At 31.0% G+C, this 21,456-nt stretch overlaps 1 protein-coding gene across 1 annotated transcript; it reads left to right on the plus strand.

The window, feature by feature from the left end:
• Nucleotides 1-2,569: 2,569 nt before the first annotated feature.
• LOC110738319 (two-component response regulator ORR5-like) lies at nt 2,570-21,048 on the plus strand. The gene is made up of 9 exons (XM_021918681.1): nt 2,570-2,574; nt 2,830-2,923; nt 3,048-3,058; nt 7,528-7,582; nt 11,713-11,800; nt 20,241-20,296; nt 20,416-20,493; nt 20,588-20,658; nt 20,828-21,048. Exons 1-9 carry the CDS (start codon nt 2,570-2,572, stop codon nt 21,021-21,023), a joined length of 654 nt encoding a protein of 217 aa, XP_021774373.1. The 3' UTR covers nt 21,024-21,048.
• Nucleotides 21,049-21,456: the final 408 nt, after the last annotated feature.

Below are 21,456 nucleotides of genomic sequence, written 5' to 3' on the forward strand. Positions count from 1 at the left end.
TAAATCGACTTTCATGTTTCCCTGTTAAATTTCATGTTATATGATTCATATCATAATTTGTTGAATTATTAATTAGTTTGGCTAATTGATAAAGGGAGAAAAGGATTGTTATGTTGGCTATTAATTATATTGTTGTCTCATATTAGCTTCGAAAAATGATCATGTTAATTATTTTCGAGTTTCACAAATCAATGATATTAGGCTTCGAAAAAGTAGGTGAAAAATCAGGCAAAAAACGTAAGGCTCAAAATTTTCGTTTTGTTTGGTTTTGACCAAATAGTAATTCGGTCTGGTTTCGGTTTGAAAAACCCCAAATCAAATTTATACGATTTGGATTTAGCTTGGGCTAAAATCAAAACTGTAAATCGAACTTTCACCCTTAAATTCAATAGCTATTATTAAATTTCGAATGTCAAAGTGATTCAACGTGCAATTATGGAGTTGATTTTATCGTTTCAATTAATCTAATAATAAAGAGATATAATTGGCGAATTCATTATTGAAAAAAGGTATTTTTAGATTATTTCTATTATACATATTAATTTTTGTTTTTGTTTTATATTCTAAGGTTGAAGAGGATGTTCTTTTGATAGTGATGAATGATCTTTTTTCATTTCTTCGATCCATCTTCATTTACTATTGGAATGACATACATTCTTGATTTGAGTCTGATTAATATATCCTTTGGGTATGAAAAATGTATACTTTACATTATACATAAATAAAAGGGGAAATTCTACGTAGTGATTTTCTAGTATTGTGTTTTCCAAGTTATGCCTTCTCTTTTTGGAAGTTACACACTGTAACCTTCTGGTACAATTAGTAACTATACAGTGACCTTGCCATTAACGGGGTTACGTGTTTTTCCCGATTACCTTTAGTAGGGTCTCTCTACTTAATAATTTTTTTTTAAACTTATGTGTTGAAAAATTTCTATTATAGGTTTTGGCCTGGGAGATTTTCTGGCTCTTAAAAGTCTAAATTGAGCTTGTATATGGCAACAAATAAAGTAAATGCCATGTTTTACATATTATGTTTCGATTTGCTTGACATTATTTTTGTAGCCACATAAATTGCTCATAGATTAAGATTTGGAGTCATTTTAGCCCTTATGATTTATGAAATTAAAATACCCATTAATGTGGAATGAAACTAAGGGCTTCTAATAAATTTTTAGTATTTTACAAGGCTTTTAAAGCGTTTTAAAGTTGGTTCATATTGCTGAAAATTGTTAGAGAATAACTATTAATGCATATTGGTAACTATTAGTTGTAGGAGAGTACAAACTAAGTGGCTTTTTGAAGTAGAAGTGATTTTGCTATTATATTCGAGGTACGTTCACGTATAGAGAATATTTAATATGTGTAATATCATGTTAAGAATGATTTATTTGGTATCAAGTATGTATGTAGTTATATGCTAGGAAGTAGGAACTAGTTTAATTTATATGTTTGGAATTAATTGAATTGTGATTGAAAACATTGTGTGACAATTGCTTTATGTTATTCTAAGCATGTTGGTTCAGTGTGATTATTCTATGAGACTTAATACATGTTGAGTATGGACTATGGTTTTATTTAAAATATGAAATTGAGCATAATTAATTAAACTAATGGTTTAATTTGGTTAAGAATAGTGAGAAATAATTATGGCATGATTTATATAATTTTATTTGTTCTTTCATGCACAGGAAATTGAACTATTTAAATAGGGTGCTTATGCCCAATTGATGAGCTATTTTTATTCAGTGCATGATCTATGCACCCGGGTGTACCATGCTCATGGTACACCCGGTTAAATAAAAAAATAGGCGGAAAGAACATTTAGAGGTTTGAAAAAGAACATGTAGGTTTTTGAATAAGAACATGTTTGTGTTTAACAATGAACATGCATTATTAAAGACCATAAAGACATTACAAAAAGAACGTGATAAAAACTTTATTAAATTTTATGAAAAATTGCACATTAACGGAAAAAATCTTTACCAAATATATCATTTCCCCAAAAATAGTTTTTTCACTCTCCAAAAATTCAACTTTCCATAATAATTTTAGTTTTTTTCTCTAAAATATTTTCAACTAAAAAAAAAAATTCAAGATTTCATTTTCAAATTTCAAAATTCAAAATAACATAGGTTAAAAAAACATAAGTTATAATGTGAAGAACATATAATTTATGCCCGAAGAACACTTGGATCAAACTCAAAAAAAAAAAAAAGATAATAAAAAAATGATATATGATAATAAGAAAGTAAAAAAAAATTGTGCGTCACTCATTACGTCAAAGAACATACAAGCCAAATTCAAAGAACATACTTTATATTATTGAAACCCAAAAAACATGTTTAATCAACATATTTAAAGAACATAAGTATAAAAGAACATATTATCAAACATATATGGGTATGTTCTTTGTCAAACATAGTATGTTCTTTATCACACAACCGTATGTTCTTTCCGTCTTACAGGTGTGCATCCGGGTGTACTGTCCTATTTTCAATTTTATTAGTGTCTTAGGACACAAGGTTGAGAATTTATGGGGTGCTTTATGCACTTAAGGTGTTTACACAATGAGGTTAGTGAAAAAGGGTTCAACATTAAATATTGATGATCACTAGTTATTTAAGAATTAAATTAGAAATGCTGATTGCTTGAAAGATCATTGTTGATTAAATTAATTGTTTGTGTATGAGTCATTATCGTGTTAAAATGTCAATCACGTAATGTGAAAAAAGATATGCACCAAAACACTTGGAACGTATATACCTTAAGTAGTATGAACATATGGGGGAAGTTATGTGACTGTATATTTGATCATTAACTTCTATAGGGGATATCGGATGATACTGTACTTTTCTTTTGATTTTTATTATGTGCAAGGATGTCCGTCACTTTATGAGTCACTAGTTTTTGGTACTAGCACGGTTAGCTCCCGTGTTAGTCCCTTTTTTTGGGGAAGATGAGAGGGGAAAACCCATTCGATGTGTAATGCAATTAATAAATTATTTAGTTAAGTTGTGAATTATTGATATTTGTATGTTGAACTAGGAAATTGCCAGGTAAGTTTTCTTATTACTAGGATGTATCATGTTAGTGTTATTTCATTTATGTTTATGTACTCAACTTACTTGATACCGACGACCTAGTTAAACCATTGGTAAATTTAGAATTACCATCGGTATTGATAAAAGTCGAAAATAAACGACCGTTGTAAAACTGTACCAGCGACTTGAAACCCTCTGTAAGTTTTTAAAAAAAAATTTAAAAATAAATTAATAAGTTGGTTTGACCGTCCATGAAGTGGTCGGTAACAAGTTTTTTTTAATTTACTAACGATTTGGCCGTCGTAATGTTTTAAGCCGTCAATAATTTGCGAGAGCTGTCTAAATCGTCAGTATTTCTAATATTACCGATGGTAATACTTGGCCATCGGTAACAAATTGTTGGTATTCACGCGGTTTTTGTAGTGTGGTTTAGACTTTTGTCGTTATATTATTCAATATTTTTACAAGGGTATGGGGCGAGTTGAGGCGAGACGGTACAACCTAAGTTCCACTCACAATCCAACATCCGTGGCATTTCATCCCCATCCCAACCCCACCATCTTTCAAATCTAGATTTGTTTCCGCCCTTTCTCACCCACTAGGGCGGAATGGGAAGGTCTCCTATTTGTGTTGCCCCATTGACATCCTTATTATCTTCAAAATCTAGATTTATTTCAATGTGTGTCAATTTTTTATAACTAGTTTAGGTCCCCTGCAATATACATTTTTACTAATTAAAGCTTTGTGAAGAATTAATACAAAGATTTTTTTAGTTCATTCACGTACTCTGTATAATGAAAATATAATTTTAATAATGGTGGTCCTTTGTCATTTATGGTAGCATGTCAATTATTCAAAAATCGACAAAGAATGATTGACACGCTTCATTGTCATTTATGGTAGTAACTTGGTGATGACTCAAATGCAAAACAAAGAAACCAAACATACATCCATCATTCAAACAATTCAAATTTCCAATTCAATTCTTGATTTATTAGTGACAAACAATATTTAGTATTGAATCCTTTAACTACCTCGGTGTATAAACACCTTAAGTGCATAGGGCACCTCAATCCTCAACCTCGTCTTATAAGACTTTAAATCTCCCTTTACTCATTCCATTTCATTAATCATGAACGGGTAATACAATAATTCATTCCACATATTCACGTACCTTTGCCTCTAAGCTCATCTTCCAAGTTAATGCATAAATAATACTTACAAGAAAAATCAATACACATTTCTCATACATGAATCAAACCAATCATCACATTAGTCATCAATCAAACTCACTACCAAACAATTTCATGCAATCTACAAGTTTCCTAACATGATTCTAAGTCTTCCTAGTCCTTAAACATGCTCCTAGAGTCAAGGTTTTCGTATCCTTGTACGTACCTTGAGTAAACGAGTTGGTTGGCCACTTTAGGAACTAAAAATCACCTTCTACAAAGTCCTCTCCTAAACCAAACAACAATGGTTCAATCAATACCCAAGCAATATAATTTACAGCAATACTAACTTACTTTTAAACCCCTGAAACCATTGAAATAATGCTCTTAAATTACTCACAATAGTCAAAGTTAATAATTCAATAGTTCAACTATAAGTCTATCTGTTAAAATCATGAAAATATAGCTTATAACATAAAATTCCAGCAACTTTAAAGTAAGGATTATAATCTGGAAATTTAGTTTAAGAATATAAAACAACCTCATAAACATCTCTACTTAAAATAATCATTATATAGTATGTTAGTATGTTAAAAACCTAAAAATCCATCATAAAACCATGATTTAAAACCTTTAAAACCAAAGTTAAAAATCTGAAAATTTACTTTAATAGTAGAATGTATGAATGCAACAATCTAAACTTGAAATATATAATTAGAGTTCAATTAGTTTCGTAAAAACTCAAACAAACCTTCAAAATTCAATTAAACAACACTTAAAACCTTCCTTTTTGCTAGAATTAAAAGTTTACATATTATTCTTAAAATTTCCTACATAAAAACATTAAAATACATACTTATTCACAAAATTACAGCAAGTTTAAAGCTTTATAAAAATCTGAAAATTTATTTTAAACTTTAAACCTTCGTTAAAAATAAAAAATTGTCCGAAAACCATATTTAGAGGTTGAATTTGGCCACGAGAGGGTGGCGTTTACTACGAAAGGTAGTAATTTTTAATTAAAACGTCGTTTACACACTAAAAACACTATTTTTTTTTTTGCAAAAATCGGACGAGTTAGAATCTAAACGTGATTAAAATGTAATTAATAGATATTAAGAACGTAAATCAGAAATTGATTACAAAAAACTGAAGACTTGATTTTGAATTAAACATCATCATAATCATAGTAGAATCACAATATAATCATGCTTAAATTGAATAGCTTTAGCAACATGTTTTTAAGCCCTAAAACCATGAAAATCAAGTTTTAAACCCTAATTTCTTAACTAAATAAATCTGAAATTTTGATGCATAATTTAAAAAATAATAAATCTTACAAATTTATAATCTTTTATAATTCATATACAATCAAACCATAATAATAACAATTAAATAACAAAAATTGATAAAGATTTAAACTTGGGTTGAATTAACAAAAGAAGAGAAAACAAGAGCGAGGAAGAAAATAAGACTAACCTCTTTGTGTGGGCAAAATTTGGGGATTCATGGGGTATTTATAGGAGAGAATTGTAGGGTGAAGTTGGGCCTCATGAAAATAATGAGCCAATTAAATAAACAAATGGGTTAGGCTTTGTTTTTATAACAATGGATTGCAGGATATAGCTTCATGAAAAAATTGAAAGGGTATTTGGTGAACTAAAATTATTTTTATTAAATAAAACTTATATTTACTAATTCTCTATTTGTTATTTATATTCTAATTTTTACTAATTTAAACTTATTTTAGCTCAATTAATTATTTTTTTGTTGCTAAAATTAACTTTTGTTTACTAAACTGAAATTAATTTCACTAAACATAATTTTTTTTTTAATTAATATTGTTTGAATAAGGTGAAGAGAACAAAACCTTAATTTTGTTGTTACACACAAAACAATTACAAATTTAGTCAATTAATACTAGAATAAAGTAACTTTTAATTATATGCATTAAAAGTTGATTGACGTATGTGTAGCACGCGACGGCCCAATCACTACAAGAAAAAGGTCAAATTCCGACGGACACGAAAATCTGTCGGAAATTTCCCACGAATTTGGAATTTCCGTTGAAAAATTTCCGACGGAAATTAAATCCATCGAAAAATACTTAATTTCCAACGAGTTTTTATTTCATAGGAAATTTCCTATGGATTTTTCTGTCGAAAAATAAATAATTTCCGACGATTTTAGTTTCGTCAGAAATTTCCGACGGAATTTCATGGATTTCCGAGGAAATTTAGGTTTAACAAAAAATTAGAAAAACCCAAAACCCTAATTAAGTAGTCAATCGCCCCCTGCCCTTTACAACTTTACCCTTCATTTTACTTTCTCCTCTCTTTCTCTCTATTCCCTTCATTCTCTTGTTGTTCTACTTCTCCCTTTTTATCCTTCTCTTTTTCTTCTCCGTTCACGCACTCTTCTCCCTTCTTCTTCTCTTTCTCTTTTTCTTCTCCGTTCACTCTTCTCTTTTTCTTCTATCCTCAGTTCACTCTTCTCCGCCGGACGCTGCTGCCCCCGTCCGTAACCTTGATCCCTGTTGGCACCCCGCTTGGTCCTTTCTTCTTCCCCGCCTTTTCTTCTCCCTTTCCCCTTCTTCTCAGTTCTCCTAGTCGAATTTTCATGGATGAAATCAAAGGGTTTTTTTTTTTTTTTTTTTTTTTTTTTTTTTTTTTTTTTTTGAAATTCAACCATGAAAACTCTAGATCTAGAGTTTTCATGGTTGAAATTTTCCTTATACACAAAATGTCGAAGTTTTGTATTGGAATTAAGGTAAGGCCCTATTCTTTTGAGCTGCTGTACTCTGCTCTTCTTAAAAATAATAATACTAATTATAATTATAATTAATATATAATAATAATAATATTTAATATTTAATATTAAATAATAATAACTAATATTTAAAGATAATAATAAGAATAATTAATAATTAATATTTAATAATAATAACTAATATTTTATAATAACAACAATAATAATGATAATAATAATAATAATAATAATAATAATAATAATAATGAAATCTGCCTTGCTTTGCTCTGCTGACCCCTACTTTACTCTGCCTAGAAGTTTAAAATAACAGGGCCTAAGTATGTCTTTTTATTATTATTTTTACTTTGGTTTTTATCTTTTTTTTTTCATGGTGGTGTTGGGTGGCGGCTGAATTCAGGGTAGGGTCTGGGTGGTTGTGGTGAATTCAGGTTAGGGTTAGGGTTGTTGTGGCGTAGTAGGTGGTGGTGAATTCGGTTTAGAGTTAGGGTTAGGGTTGTGATGGTGAGCTAGGTTAGGGTTAGTGAGTGGTGGTGGACTTTGCAGGCAGATCTGGGTTGGGGGTGGCGTAGTGAGTGGTGGTGGTGGAGGTGGACAGGAGGTACGGTGGTGGGAGGTGTCGTTTAATTCAAGGTTTTTTTTATGTTTAAGTTTTGTGGCGGTGGTGGAGTGGGGTGGTGCCTGGAGGTTTTTTTTTTTAATTTTTTTGGCAGGAGTTTCCGACGAATTTTTCGTCGGAAATGCTTTGCAGAAAACAGTCCGTGGAAAATTTCCGACAGACTTTCCGGGTTGTCGAACTTTCCGGGCAGGAGAAATCTCTTCCGACGCCTGACATTTCGTCGAAAAACCGTTTCTGGCGGAATTTCCAACGGAAAATGCCGTTTTTCTGACAAAAAGCTCTGACAACCGCTTCTGACAAAAAATGTCGTTGAAAACGGGTTTTTCGACGGAATACGGGGTATTTTTGATTGATTAATTCCGTGGAATATAGGCTGTTTTCTAGTATGCAACAAGAATTTAATAAAAAAAAAAATTGAAAACTAAACTGAGATTCACAAATTCTCCAAAAAGGCGGGTGTACGTTAATTTATTGTAAGACGGGTAATAATATCATAAAAGTATATAAAGTTACCTTTTATACTACAAAAGTTATTATTTTTCTAATAATAAATTTATCTTACAAAAAACTTATAATGTATTAGATTAATCATATTAGCTTTTATAGTATGTAATCATGAATTTATAAGGAAATTACATATTAAAATTCAAACCAACGACAAATTAAAAGTTACCCTTTAAGTGGTTAAAGTTACCACAAAAATAGTTAAACTTACCCTCAAACTAACCGTCTTAAAATAAAATTAACGTATACCCGCCTTACACAAGACTTATTGATTGAGATTATTTCCCAAACAAAGATCGGTATAGAATACAGAGCCATTTGATAAGCGATTAGCAAGGAGCTAACAATCAGATTCTAAAGGTGATCTTGTCCAATCCATATTTCTTCCCCTTTTGCCTCAACTATTTCACGAAGCTCTCATAGCACCAAATAGGTCTAATCCAATGATGTATTTCCCGCGCCACAACCCCCATCTCCTCCGTTAATGAAGCATCAGTGTTCAGCTTTACTGTCCCCATAGGCGAGGCTCTTCAAACCTTGCTGCTCATGGTGGTCTCATAGCTCCCATGCATATTCCAAAACTAGGCGCTCCACTCTAATTATTTGGAGTATATTTGTTATTCTTTTTATATATATAATTTATTCTTTTTTTGCCGGAAAACGGAGGTCAACGCCGTAGTTTGGTTAATGGACCCTCCTCACAACCCAATCGCCATAAAAGGACTTTTTGTGCCACCTTTTTCATAAAAGGACCTTTTGTGCCACCTTTTTTCATAAAAGGACCTTCCTCACAAGGTCAACCACTTAAAAGGACTTTCCTCGCAATTTTTCCAAAAACAAAATTCTCATTCATAGATGAGAATTAAAATCCCAAAAAATTGGGAAAAACTCAAAAAAATTAGGACAGACTCTCCCAAATAGAGAAAACAAAGCAAAACAAAAAGCAAATTAGACCTAGAAAAAAGTTAATTAAATTAAAGAAAAAGATCGGAAATAGTCTAATTTCTTCGAAAATTAGACTATTTCCGACCTAAACGGCTAAGAAAATTAAAACCCTAGAGGAGAGAGGAGGGAGGAGAGAGAAGACAAAAAAGGTGGCAGTTGTTGTAGATAATAAAGGAAAAGGTATTTAATATTAGAAAATCATGAATTATTCTAAGCGAGTGTCCCGATTCCGTTTTTGGTCATCCTTGGTTTAGAACACCTAGTAAACAAATCGTCTTGTGTGCGGCTAGCCTCATCGTGTGGCCCCACTTATATAAAAAAAAAAAAACAAAGTAACCCCTTTAACACTGATCAAGTAACCCCTATAACAAAAATAATCAAGTAATTTCTATAATACTAACTGATAAGTAATTTAACCCCTGTAACACTGAGAGAGTAATGCTTATAACACTAATGAAGTAACCCTCATGATGACGGGTCACACCGTGTGCACTAGGCGAAAAAGCTAATTTGGCACCGGTTCAAAACCCCCCCCCCCCACCTAAGGCACCGATTTTGAACCGTTGGGGATTTGAGGGGTGCCAAATCCCCAAAAATTTGGCACCAGTTCAAAACCGGTGCCAACTAAAGCAATTGGCACCGGTTAACCGGTGCTAACTACACACTTTGGCACCGGTTAACCGGTGCCAATTACGCCTTCAAATATAAATGCGCGCTGTTTTTTTTTTAATTTTAACTTCAATTAGCACCGGTTAACCAGTGCCAATTACACCTTCATACAGTAAAAAAAAATATATATTTCAGCATACAATTTATTCATCAATCCAATTTATTCATACAATCCAAAACTTGAAATCGAACAAGGCTATATTCATCAAATAAATTGTTTTTTTTTACAATTTATTAAAAAAAACAAAGAAATTGCTGAAAAATAAATTACAATCCAAAACCCAGAAACTTTGAACTTCATACTCAGCAAATTCACGACCTTCAAACTTGCATCAATTCAAACAATAAAATCAGATAAATTCAACAAAAATCGAACAAATAAACCCACAAAATCGAACAAAAATCGAACAAATAAACCCCAAAAAAATCGAAAATCAATAGAACTAATAAACCAAAAAATCGAACAAAATTCGACCAAAAGAACCCCTTACAAACGAACGATTAACCCAGATAAATTCAACAAAAAAAACCAAAAATAAATAGAACAAATAAACCCAAAAAAACGAAAATAAATCGAACAAATAACCCCAAAAAATTGAACAAAAATCGAACAAGGCACTAAGATTCAACCCAGATAAATTCAACCAAAAAAACAAAATATAAATGGAACAAATAAACCCAAAAAAATCGAAAGTCAATTGAACAATTAAACCCAAAAAATCGAACACAAATTGATCAATTAAACCCCATTAAAAACGAACGATTTCGCACAAATACACCCAAAAAGATTCAACCCACAAAACCCAGAAACCTAGAAAAAAAAAAACCCAGAAACCCTAAGAACACAGAAAAAATCGAGCAAAATCGTGAAAAAACCCAGAACCCAGAAACCCAAAACCTAGAAATTACCCAGATTCAAGAACCCAGAAACCGAAAAACCCATAAATTACCCAGATTTAAGGCGACGGCGATGTTTGTTGTGGTTGACGGCGACGGCTTGGTTGTTAGGAAGGAGAGCATGCAGAGCTAGAGATCGAGAGAAGAAGAGCATGAGAGATGAGGAAGGAGAGCATGTAGAGCTAGAGATCATAGAATAAAAACGAAGAAGCTGCTTGTATATAGAATGAAAGGTTGAATTGAAAAACGAAGAATGAATTGAAGTATTATACGGAGTATATTAAGGAAATGAAACCCAATTTTATCTCATAAATGGCACCGGGTTGAACCGGTGAACCCGTGCCAACTCTCTTCCATACCATTTTTTAATTTTTTTTTTTAAGTTGGCACCGGTTTGAACCGGTGCCAATTACAGGATTTGGCACCGGTTTGAGTTCGAACCGGTGCCAACTCTCAATATTTGGCACCGGTTTTAGTTCGAACCGGTGCCAACTCTCAATTTTTCACTCCCGCCCATTTCTTTTGGCACCGGTTTTCAAGAACCGGTGCTAAAGGGGGGTGGTGCCTATTTCGTTTTTTCTACTAGTGGTGGCCAGCCATATATAAGAATTTGTGCCTAGTAAAAGTGTATCGTGAACACTCTATTATTATATCATGGCCTAATCTTTTGTTCAAGAGTCAAATTAAAGTATCGCCAAGTAAATGGATAATCAGAATATAATAATAGTTGTAAATATTATTTTTTTATATGACATTATCAATATATCATAGAAAATTTGTAATATACTAATATGAAAATTTCTCACAAATCAAAATCAAGAGAAATTAAAGAGATCATTAGATTCAGAATCATATATGTATGATTTCATATCATTTTCAAATTGACAAGGATCCCAAGTAAGCTAGTATAATTAACCCAAGTAAGCCAAGTTAGTATAATTAACCTATCATCATAATATATTAATATTATTATGAAATACCCTAAAAAGGTCATCAATAGTTTGCACCCTTCATATATATATATATATATATATTCTTTTGGAGTTATATTAGAGTCATATTACATTTTCTAAGCTATATGACTATGGCTATATAAGGATACACGATTCTATGTTCTTGTTGTTGACGATAATTCTCTTGACAGAAAGATCATCGAGAGGCGCCTTAGAGTCTCTTCTATTCGAGGTTCATGCATTAACTTAAATTTAGATTAATTCAACAATAATGATAAATTAATGAGTAATGATTTTGATGAAGAATTAGCATTTAATATCTTTAAATTTATTTTTTTGATTTATAAAAAGAATGAAAAATTGTTCCAAATTCTTCTTTAACTTTTCTTTTAAAGTTCATTCCACTTCAATAATTTTTTGTCCAATTATACTATTGTAAATTCTTTTCTAACTTTTTTTTTTTTCATGTACTAAACGGATTATCAATTTATCATAATAAAGATAATGACATAAGAAAATGTTTTTTTTTAGTCCGAAGAAAACATATTAATATGTCACTTTTTTCTTATCATACACTCCCATTACATGTATCAAGTTTTCTTGTAGCACTAATTAAATTTAGTTAAGACTACTTCACTAATTAGATTACATGTTTTGATTATGCTGTGACTACATTGGATTCAGGCATTAAAGCTTTAGAGTTTTTGGGTTTGCGAGGAAATGAACAAATTAGTGACACACACTATATATCATCAAGTACTAATTCAACATTAAATAAGTTAGGATTTGGAAATTCATCTTTTGACAATTTGGTTAATTAATTGCATTTTATCTTTATGTTATCAGGAAATGGAGGTTAATTTAATTATAACTGATTATTATTTCAAAAAAAAAAAGTTATAACTGATTATAGTATGCCTGAAATGACTAGGTATGAACTTCTCAAGAAAATTAAGGTATATACCATTTTAATTATTATAATTTTAGCCTAGGTTTTTTTTATAAACAAAATTATATAAATATGTCTTATGTGCAACGGGTATACATTAATTTTATTGTAAAATGGTTAGTTTGAGCATAAGTTTAACTATTTTTATGGTAACTTTAACACTTAAAGGGTAACTTTTAATTTGAATTTTATTTTAATGTGTAATTTCTTATAGATACGTGATTACATACTATAAAGACTATTATGATTAATCTAATACATTATAAGTTTTTTGTAAGATAAAATTTATTAATAGAAAAATAGTAACTTTTGCAATATAAAGAATAACTTTAAGTAATTTTAACATAATTTTAACCCGTTTTACAATAAATTAACATACACCCGTCTTTTTGAGAATTTGTGAAATTATATTGCTTCTCCTAGCAATTTATCTTATGATATATTTATTGTAAAGGTGTCTTGACTAACAATTAAAGGTAATAAAATATTTGCTACACTCTTATACTAGTCTTTGTATTATACTAGGGATCAATATTATATTAAAAAAAAAATGATATTCAAGAATCTATAGGAATCTAAAAGATATACCAGTGGTGTCCATGTCCTCTTGAGAATATCCCTTCCAGAATAAACAAGTAATAGTAAGCTTTTGATTGGATAATATTACCTTTGTTTCTTATTATTTACGACAAAGGGGTTATACAACATATATAAAAAATTTATTTGCTGTAAATAATAAGAAACACAGTTAGTAATAATATTTCGAAGAAACTATATTTTTCATGTTATTGATATTATTTGTCTTGAAAGTCGTACGTATATATTACATTACATAGTGATAAATCGTTACTTTTTTCACAAAAATGATGATATATAATAATAACTCATTTTCATTATCTTAATTTACAACAAAGATGACATAAAAGAGCTAGATTTAGTAATTACTTGTGAAAATTAATTTAATTTTAATTTGTTGATGGCAAAAAATGGAACAATTGCTTGGAAGAGGGAGCAAATGAGTTTTTATTGAAGCTAATCAAAGAAATCATCAAGCTTAGTTTAATGATCACTTATCCTAGAATGTTATTTTACGTTACATTTTGAAAGTTGTAAGCTAGCTTTATTGATATATTAGAGGTAGGCTATGTAACACAATGTTATAGACTACTTAATTCAATAGTTAATCCCTAATTAATCAAGTATACAACCAATTTCATTGACTTCAACAATTACATAAGATAATAAAGAAGCATCTACATACCATATATTTGATCGCTAAGCCCAAGTCATTACAAAACGTACTTGTTCATTACTAAAATTTATTCATCTCTGTGCATGTGTACGCGTATATTTACATATATGTATATATACATCTATTTTGGGTGAAAAATACCCAGGTCATGTAGTCCAACTAGAGGGTGACACGTGTCACCTTAGGAGAGGTTCAAAATGAATCAATCCTTAGCTGACACATGATACTTCCAATTAGTGGCGAAAATGACGACCTTCAGGGCCTAATTCCCGTGGAAAGCCACAAAACGGCACAGCTCCCTAGGTCAGAATGACCTAGATAGAGGCACATTTACCAATAACCCTATAATCTTTTATTGTTATTGTTATAATTGTTATTATTACAATAGTCTTTTTTAATTATTATTGTTGTTATTGTTATAATTGTTGTTATTAATTATTATTATTGTTACAATTATTGTTATTATTTATTATTGTTGTTATTGTTATTGTTATTATTGTTGTTAGTAATTATGATTGTTAAAATTGTTGTTATTAATTATTATTATTGTTAATTAGTTATTATTAAAATTCTTATTGTTAATTATGGCATCGAACAACCCATCATTTAGGGGGAAGGGGAAAGCCAAACTTGTCTGTGGTAGTAGTTTTAGGGAATCACCTAATCCAACCACCCCCTAAATTCCGAGTCCGACCAATGACCCCGGTAACTTCCCCCAGGCTATGACCAATTTAGGCACGACGGTACTTCCGATTTTCAACCTTATAACATGCCCATATTTCCACCACCAAACCAATTTCCACCACTAAACCAATTCCCACAATTTAGTCAATTCTCACCTAACTTCTTTGACTCACAAAATTTTTATTCTAGCCAAGGTAGCCAACAAGATACCCAAAATATCTCCGGTTCTACCTCTTCTACTACTAACCACCAAATCCCCGATTCTACAAACACCCAATACCCAAATACACATGACGAATGGTTAACCGAAAGTGAGATGCTACTTATCAAAAGCCGCAAAAGTGATGTATGGCGTTATTTCCTCCTAAATAAACTCCAAACAAAAGCAAAATGTAAAACATGTGGTCATATTTACTCGACACAATCTAAATCCGGGACAGGACACTTAACTAGACACATGAATACTTGTGCAAAACCAGCTAGTGATCCAACCCAGCCTAAAATTTCCCACTTCCATCCACACGGCTTTACCTACAACTATGAGAGGGATAGGGATGAACTAGGGAAAATGATAGTTCACGCCGAACAACCTTTTCTTTTCTCCGAAAGTGACCCATTTAACACTTACATTAACAAAGCATTACAACCCCAACATAAAAGAATCTCTAGGAAAACCGTTCGTTCTGCCGCCATGAAAAATTTCCTAGAGTACAAAGTGCGGTTACAAGACGAATTAAGTAGACTTAACTGTAGAGTATCTTTGACTGCCGATTCTTGGGATAGTGGTTATAAATATCATTATTCATGTGTGACTTGCCATTGGGTAGATGATCATTGGTTGTTACAAAAAAGAATAATCCATTTCAAAATGTTGGAATACCCACACACCGGCATTAACATTGCTCACCATTTAATGGAAGCAATAAATGAATACAACATTCGAGAAAAAATATGTCAATGACATTTGACAATGCAACCTCTATGACACAGCTAATTATGTAAAACAAAACTTAACCGATGTAATATTAAATGGTGATGCTCTTCATACTAGATGTGTTTGTCATGTTCTTAACTTATGTGTACATGATGGAATTGGGCAATTGGCCCATACTACAACAAAGTCAGAGATGCTATTATGCCTATTAATAGCTCAAACATGAGATACCAAGAATGGAAGGGTTTTCTAAAACAACAAAAAATAAGGGCAATAAAAATTAAAACCGATTGCCCAACTAGGTGGAATTCCACCTATGACATGTTAACCAAGGCAATTGAGTACAAGAATCCGCTGACAATTTTTTACATCCAAAAATTTCCACAAAATGCTTTATTTGAGGATGATTGGTATAACTGTGAAAGATATATGCAATTTTTACATTTATTATATAACATGACGTTTTGTTTTTCTTCTGTTTACAATTCTTGTGCTCAAAACTTTCTTTCTAATGCATGTTTACTCGCCTAACTTTCGCTGATCATCGCAACCAAAGTCTTTATGATCAGTATCTTCCAGCAATGTAAACAAAGTGGCGTAAATATTATAGTGAAATTCCTTTGATTTATATTTTTGCTTCTATATTAGATCCTAGGCAAAAGTATGAAAACACATTTATGTTAGTTGACATTTATTTTCAATGCATGCTTCTTGACGATGATGTAGAAACCTATAAGACTAATGTGAAGGATCAGTTTTTTGCTTTATATAGAGTCTATGAAATCAAATATGGCACCATTCCTCGCTCAGGCCCTTCCCAACCATCCAAAAACGTAAGTAAGAAGGCCAAACATTTATTTTCACAGGCTACTAACTTGATTTCAAGGTTTTCAGGTGATTCATCAATAAGGAAAACGCAAAGCGATGTCTCGGAGTTGCAGATGTACCTGAGTTACGACTTCACCAAAGGCATGGACGACGATGAAACAGCCTCGACCTCTTTGCATGGTGGAAACAACAAAGCACGAAGCATCCAACTTTGGCGGCAATAGCACGAGACATTCTTGGTATCCAAGTCTCCTCCGTTGCCTCCGAACGAGCTTTTAGCGCATCCGGGAGGGTTCTGGACGATAGAAGAACAAGTATAAAACCCAAAACACTTGAAATGTGCGTGTGTTTCAAAGATTGGTTGGATGCGGAAAATCGCTCATAAGACCGTTCTTACGACGACAACGACAACGATGAAGAAACCTCCGCTTCCTACCGTTCGGGTTCGGCTAGTTCCCAATCTATGCAACTAGTCGATGACCTTGAAGCTGAAGACGAAGACGAAGACGAGCAACAAGAAGAAGAAGAATAGACAATTTTTGTATATTGTACGATTTTAATCATTATCATTTTCAATATTATCATTATCCAATTTTTGTTTAATATCATTGTACGAATTTTATCATTGTTATCATCTCACTTCGTCCAACAGCTGTATCCGTGTCCGACACCGACACTCGTTCGACACACGTCGGACACACATAAAAACTGCATCCGGTTTTTTAATATATTTAGACACTTTAAGACAAATCGTATCCTACTGTGATACGATCCGGTTTGCATTTTGATATGTAACCTCATCTTTTTAACTTTTTTAATTAGAAAGTTAAGGTAAAGTATGAGAGAAAAAGGTAAGAGTTATAATACGAGCGCCTTCAAAACACATTTTATAGCACATTATTGTATGTGAATTAGGAGAATATTATTTAGCTACGGTAAATGACTTATTTTAAGGTTAATTATTTAGTGTTTTGTTGAATAGATTGTCAAAATCTCGTTTTTTTTGATATATTATTTGTCTTGTTATTTGTCGTACCCGTCCCCTATTTTAGGATTGCCATTACCCGTGTCCGTGTCCGTGTCGGTGCAACCTAGGTTATCATTGTACAATTTTCTCAAGTAATAATAATATGAATTATGCATTATTCACATCCAAAGTCCAATTTGCCTTTTTTCCCGTTATGTTATAATTTGTAAATTAATATAACAAAGATAAAATTATACCAATTAATAATACAAAAATAAATATAATAAGTTATAAACATTAAATTTTAAAGTAATAGTATAAACTAAATATATAAATATAAATATTAAATATAAAAAGTAATAAAACATAAATATTAAACTTAATTTATTTTACAAAAATAATAATATAAAGCTATAATATAAGTTATAAGTTTATAACTTATAAACCATTAACAAAAAAAAAAAAAAGGGAAGGCCCGCCAGACCAGCACGCAGGCTGGCACGGCACGAGCCCGCCTGGCACGTGGGCCGTGCAAGTGGGCTGGCCTGTGACTTTGGGCGGCACGACACGCCTCCTCTGGCACGCCGGCACAGCATGGCACAGCACGATGCCCAGCTTTAGTCACAAATTTCATTGTTGACAACATTAATGAATACACACACACGTACGCACGCACGCGCGCGCACACACACATATGTATATATATATGTATATATATATATGTATATATATATATATACAGTATATATACTGTATATAAATACATATATACATATATGTATATATATATATGTATATATGTATATACATATATATAGGGGTATATATGTACACGTACTATTCTTTAGAGTTCAAAAAAGAGACAATATACATTAATGAGGGCAAATAATTAATAAATAAACATTTTCTTGGTTTTATTTGTCCAATTTCTATTCATAAGAATTATTTCAAACTTTTAAAATCAAAGGCAAGGATTTTACAACGTATGACAATAATTAGAGTTATTATTAATTTTTAAAAATTAGCATTGACAATTGTGATAAAAGAAACATGCATGTCAACTTAAAAAATAAAGTATATATGATTATTTTTTTCAATAATAATTATTAAAGTTTCTTCATCATTAAAGTTGCACATTCTTCAAAGTAAAGATTTAAAGTAGGACAAACAAAAAAGGAAATGAGGGAAGGAATAATTATTTTTAATCCATTATATAACTAACACAAGGGTAAAATATATTGAATCTATAGTATAAATATAATTAAAGTATTAGTAGAAGAGATTTTAATATCATTTTTTTTATAAAGAGCCTCAAGGACAATGATGTAGATGAGATTCGATCTTATGTCTTGGATATCACCTCCAACACTTTGACCAACTAATTTAATTGATATCCACACATGCATACAATAACATTATTATATTGTATAGGATTATGTATGCTTTTGCATATTGTATGAAGTTTCTCACACACATCGCTTGTACATACCTACACTATTTTTAAAATTTGGAAGCTTATAAGGGTGATATCGTCAATTCTTAAATTGTTAAGTACATAAAAAAAATTTGGTTCAAATAACAACATATATACGCAATAAAAGTGTGATACAAAACTTGACTCTCATTGGTGAGCTCTCTGTCAAACTTATAAACCAGTAATGGTCAATCATGATTTTGCTAGGAAATCAACAATTTTAGGAATCAAACCAAGAGGATCAAGAAGAGATGTTCTTGTTGATTATCCATGATTATATAGCCCAAAATTAGAGGATAATATATCTTAATTGTTAGCCCTTAAGAGCATAATTAAGCTATCTACTATGGCCTAAATCTTCTTTCTAAGAGTCAAGGCATCACCAAGTAAAAAAAAGATCATAATAATAATAATAATATAATAAAATTCAAATTGGAAACATAGCAAGAAACTTCTTTGTACATTGTATATTATCAACATAATATCAAAATCAATTAGAAAAAATCAGAAGATAGAGATTCATATCAATAATATTATTTTGTCTCATATCTCCTCCAAACTGTAAAGATCCTATACAAGCTTTTATAAGCCATATCACACGTTTACATGTAATATATATATATATATATATATATATATATATATATATATATATATATATATATATATATATATATATATATATATATATATATATATATAAACACTACTAATCACCCCTTCTTCAAAGGTTATCAACCACAAGCAGTGTGCACCTTCCTACCTGTATAACAATCGATCATCGAGTTGTCGTGTTTTTCTTCTTAACCATACATTGCTTTCTTATAGCATAGTCGTCAAGCATGGCTATTGATACTCAATTTCACGTCCTAGCCGTTGATGATAGCAACATTGATAGAATGCTCATTAAGAGGCTCCTAACTACATCCTCTTTCCAAGGTTAGTTACATAATTTTGCTCCTTTAGAAAATCCATTTAATTAGCATGCATTTTGTCAACTTCAATTCTTTGAAAAGGGATCATCGAATTCTCTCTAGCAACTGGATGGGCCGTACATTAATTTTTTTTTTTTTTCAAATTCGAATGAATTTTTAGTTATTTTAATTCGAAATACAAGTATTGCTATGCATCAATTATTTAGTATTCATTGACATTTATTCTTGAACTTAAGTTAAAATTAAAGTTCGTCCTACTATACATTAATTACTATATTACCATTGTTTTCAAGGGCAGATTTATTAAGGGTCTGGGTGGCACCGATCCCGTCAAAATTTTTGTTTTTTTATTTTATTAAGGTGAATGTGTAAATTTATAGGTTAATACAATTTTAATGCAATAAGTAACATCAAATTAGTTTTGTTATAGTGGTAATGCATTGAGTATGTGTTTAAGACTTAGGTTGAAGTCCTTATACAAGCATTTTATTTATTTATTTTTATTTAGTGCCTCTCCATACTAAATATTCTACATCCGACACTATTTGTTTTATGTGAAAAATCGTACCATTTAATTTAAAACCCTATAAAAGTATGGTAAATCGGTAAAATACTAAAATGTCATGTTACTCTTGTTGTTTGCATGCAGTAACCGCAGTGGATTCAGGCACCAAGGCTTTAGAATTATTGGGTTTGCAAGGAAATGTACGTTACAACGAACAAAAACTATTTCATCAATTTTTTTTTTAATTTTTTTTTTTTATAACTAATTTCTTAGTTTTACGTTATTGTATTTAATTTTAATTGTGGTTGATTATCACTAGGAATTGGAGGTGAATTTGATAATCACTGATTATTGTATGCCTGGAATGACTGGATATGATCTCCTTAGGAAAATCAAGGTAAAAATTGAAGATTTTTACAATCCTTTTGCATGATTTTATTTTCTTGATATACTTAAGTTGATTATAATATATTTTTGATTTGATTTTGTAGGAGTCTGAGAATCTTAAAGATATTCCAGTCGTGATTATGTCCTCTGAAAATATTCCGGATAGAATAAATAGGTAATGTATAAACATGTACACTTTCATTTCCTTTCCAAGAAATATCACGTACTGGAAAAAAAATGATTTTTTTTTTATTCGCCGAAATAATTTATTTATCGCACCCAATAATTTCTTAACTTCTTGTGCATTAGCATGGGTACCGACTATTAATGTATGGCGCATGCAGGTGCTTAGAGGAGGGTGCTAATGAATTTTTCCTAAAGCCGGTTAGGTCATCAGATGTTGATAAGCTTAAACCACACTTAATGAGGAGCAAATCAAGGGACCAATATTCACTAGACAACCAGAAATCAAATTATGAGACTCAAGAGGAGAAAATCAAAGGATCAATATTTATTGGACAACAAGATACCAAACTATGAAGAAGAAGTTTTCTATTTAGAACAATATCAAGATCATGATCATGTTCATTTCAAGAAAAAATTACATGATGTACTTGTTATTGAAATTCATAATATCTAACCTTTTAGTATTATAATAGAATCAATTTTCATTCTTTGTTTGGTTTCATCTGTCCACGTTTTTATTATTATTATTTTTTTAAAATAAAAATATTTTTAACGACTAGTGATAACAAGAACGGATCGAAGTACGTAGGAGCTAAAGGATGTACTCCGTATTGTGAATTTAGTCAAATTGATTTACAAGAATTCTAGCTTAAACATTTTCTTTATTGGTTTAATTATTCCATTCAATGAGCATGCAATTTGGAATTAAAAACCTAACATAATTCTAATGACACACTTGTCTAAGAATACAAAATTTTCATGTTCACAACCACTTATAACAAATACT

This window comes from Chenopodium quinoa, unplaced genomic scaffold (genome assembly GCF_001683475.1).
Source record: "Chenopodium quinoa cultivar QQ74 unplaced genomic scaffold, ASM168347v1, whole genome shotgun sequence".
In the NCBI taxonomy this organism is placed as follows: Eukaryota; Viridiplantae; Streptophyta; class Magnoliopsida; order Caryophyllales; family Amaranthaceae; genus Chenopodium; species Chenopodium quinoa.

Bases quoted from the DNA above. Each gene is read 5' to 3' on its own strand.
- LOC110738319 (XM_021918681.1), top strand. The intron at 7,583-11,712 runs GTACGGTGGTGG...TGGCTATATAAG, and splicing joins GTGGTGGAGGTGGACAGGAG to GATACACGATTCTATGTTCT. The intron at 20,494-20,587 runs GTAAAAATTGAA...TTGATTTTGTAG, and splicing joins ATCTCCTTAGGAAAATCAAG to GAGTCTGAGAATCTTAAAGA.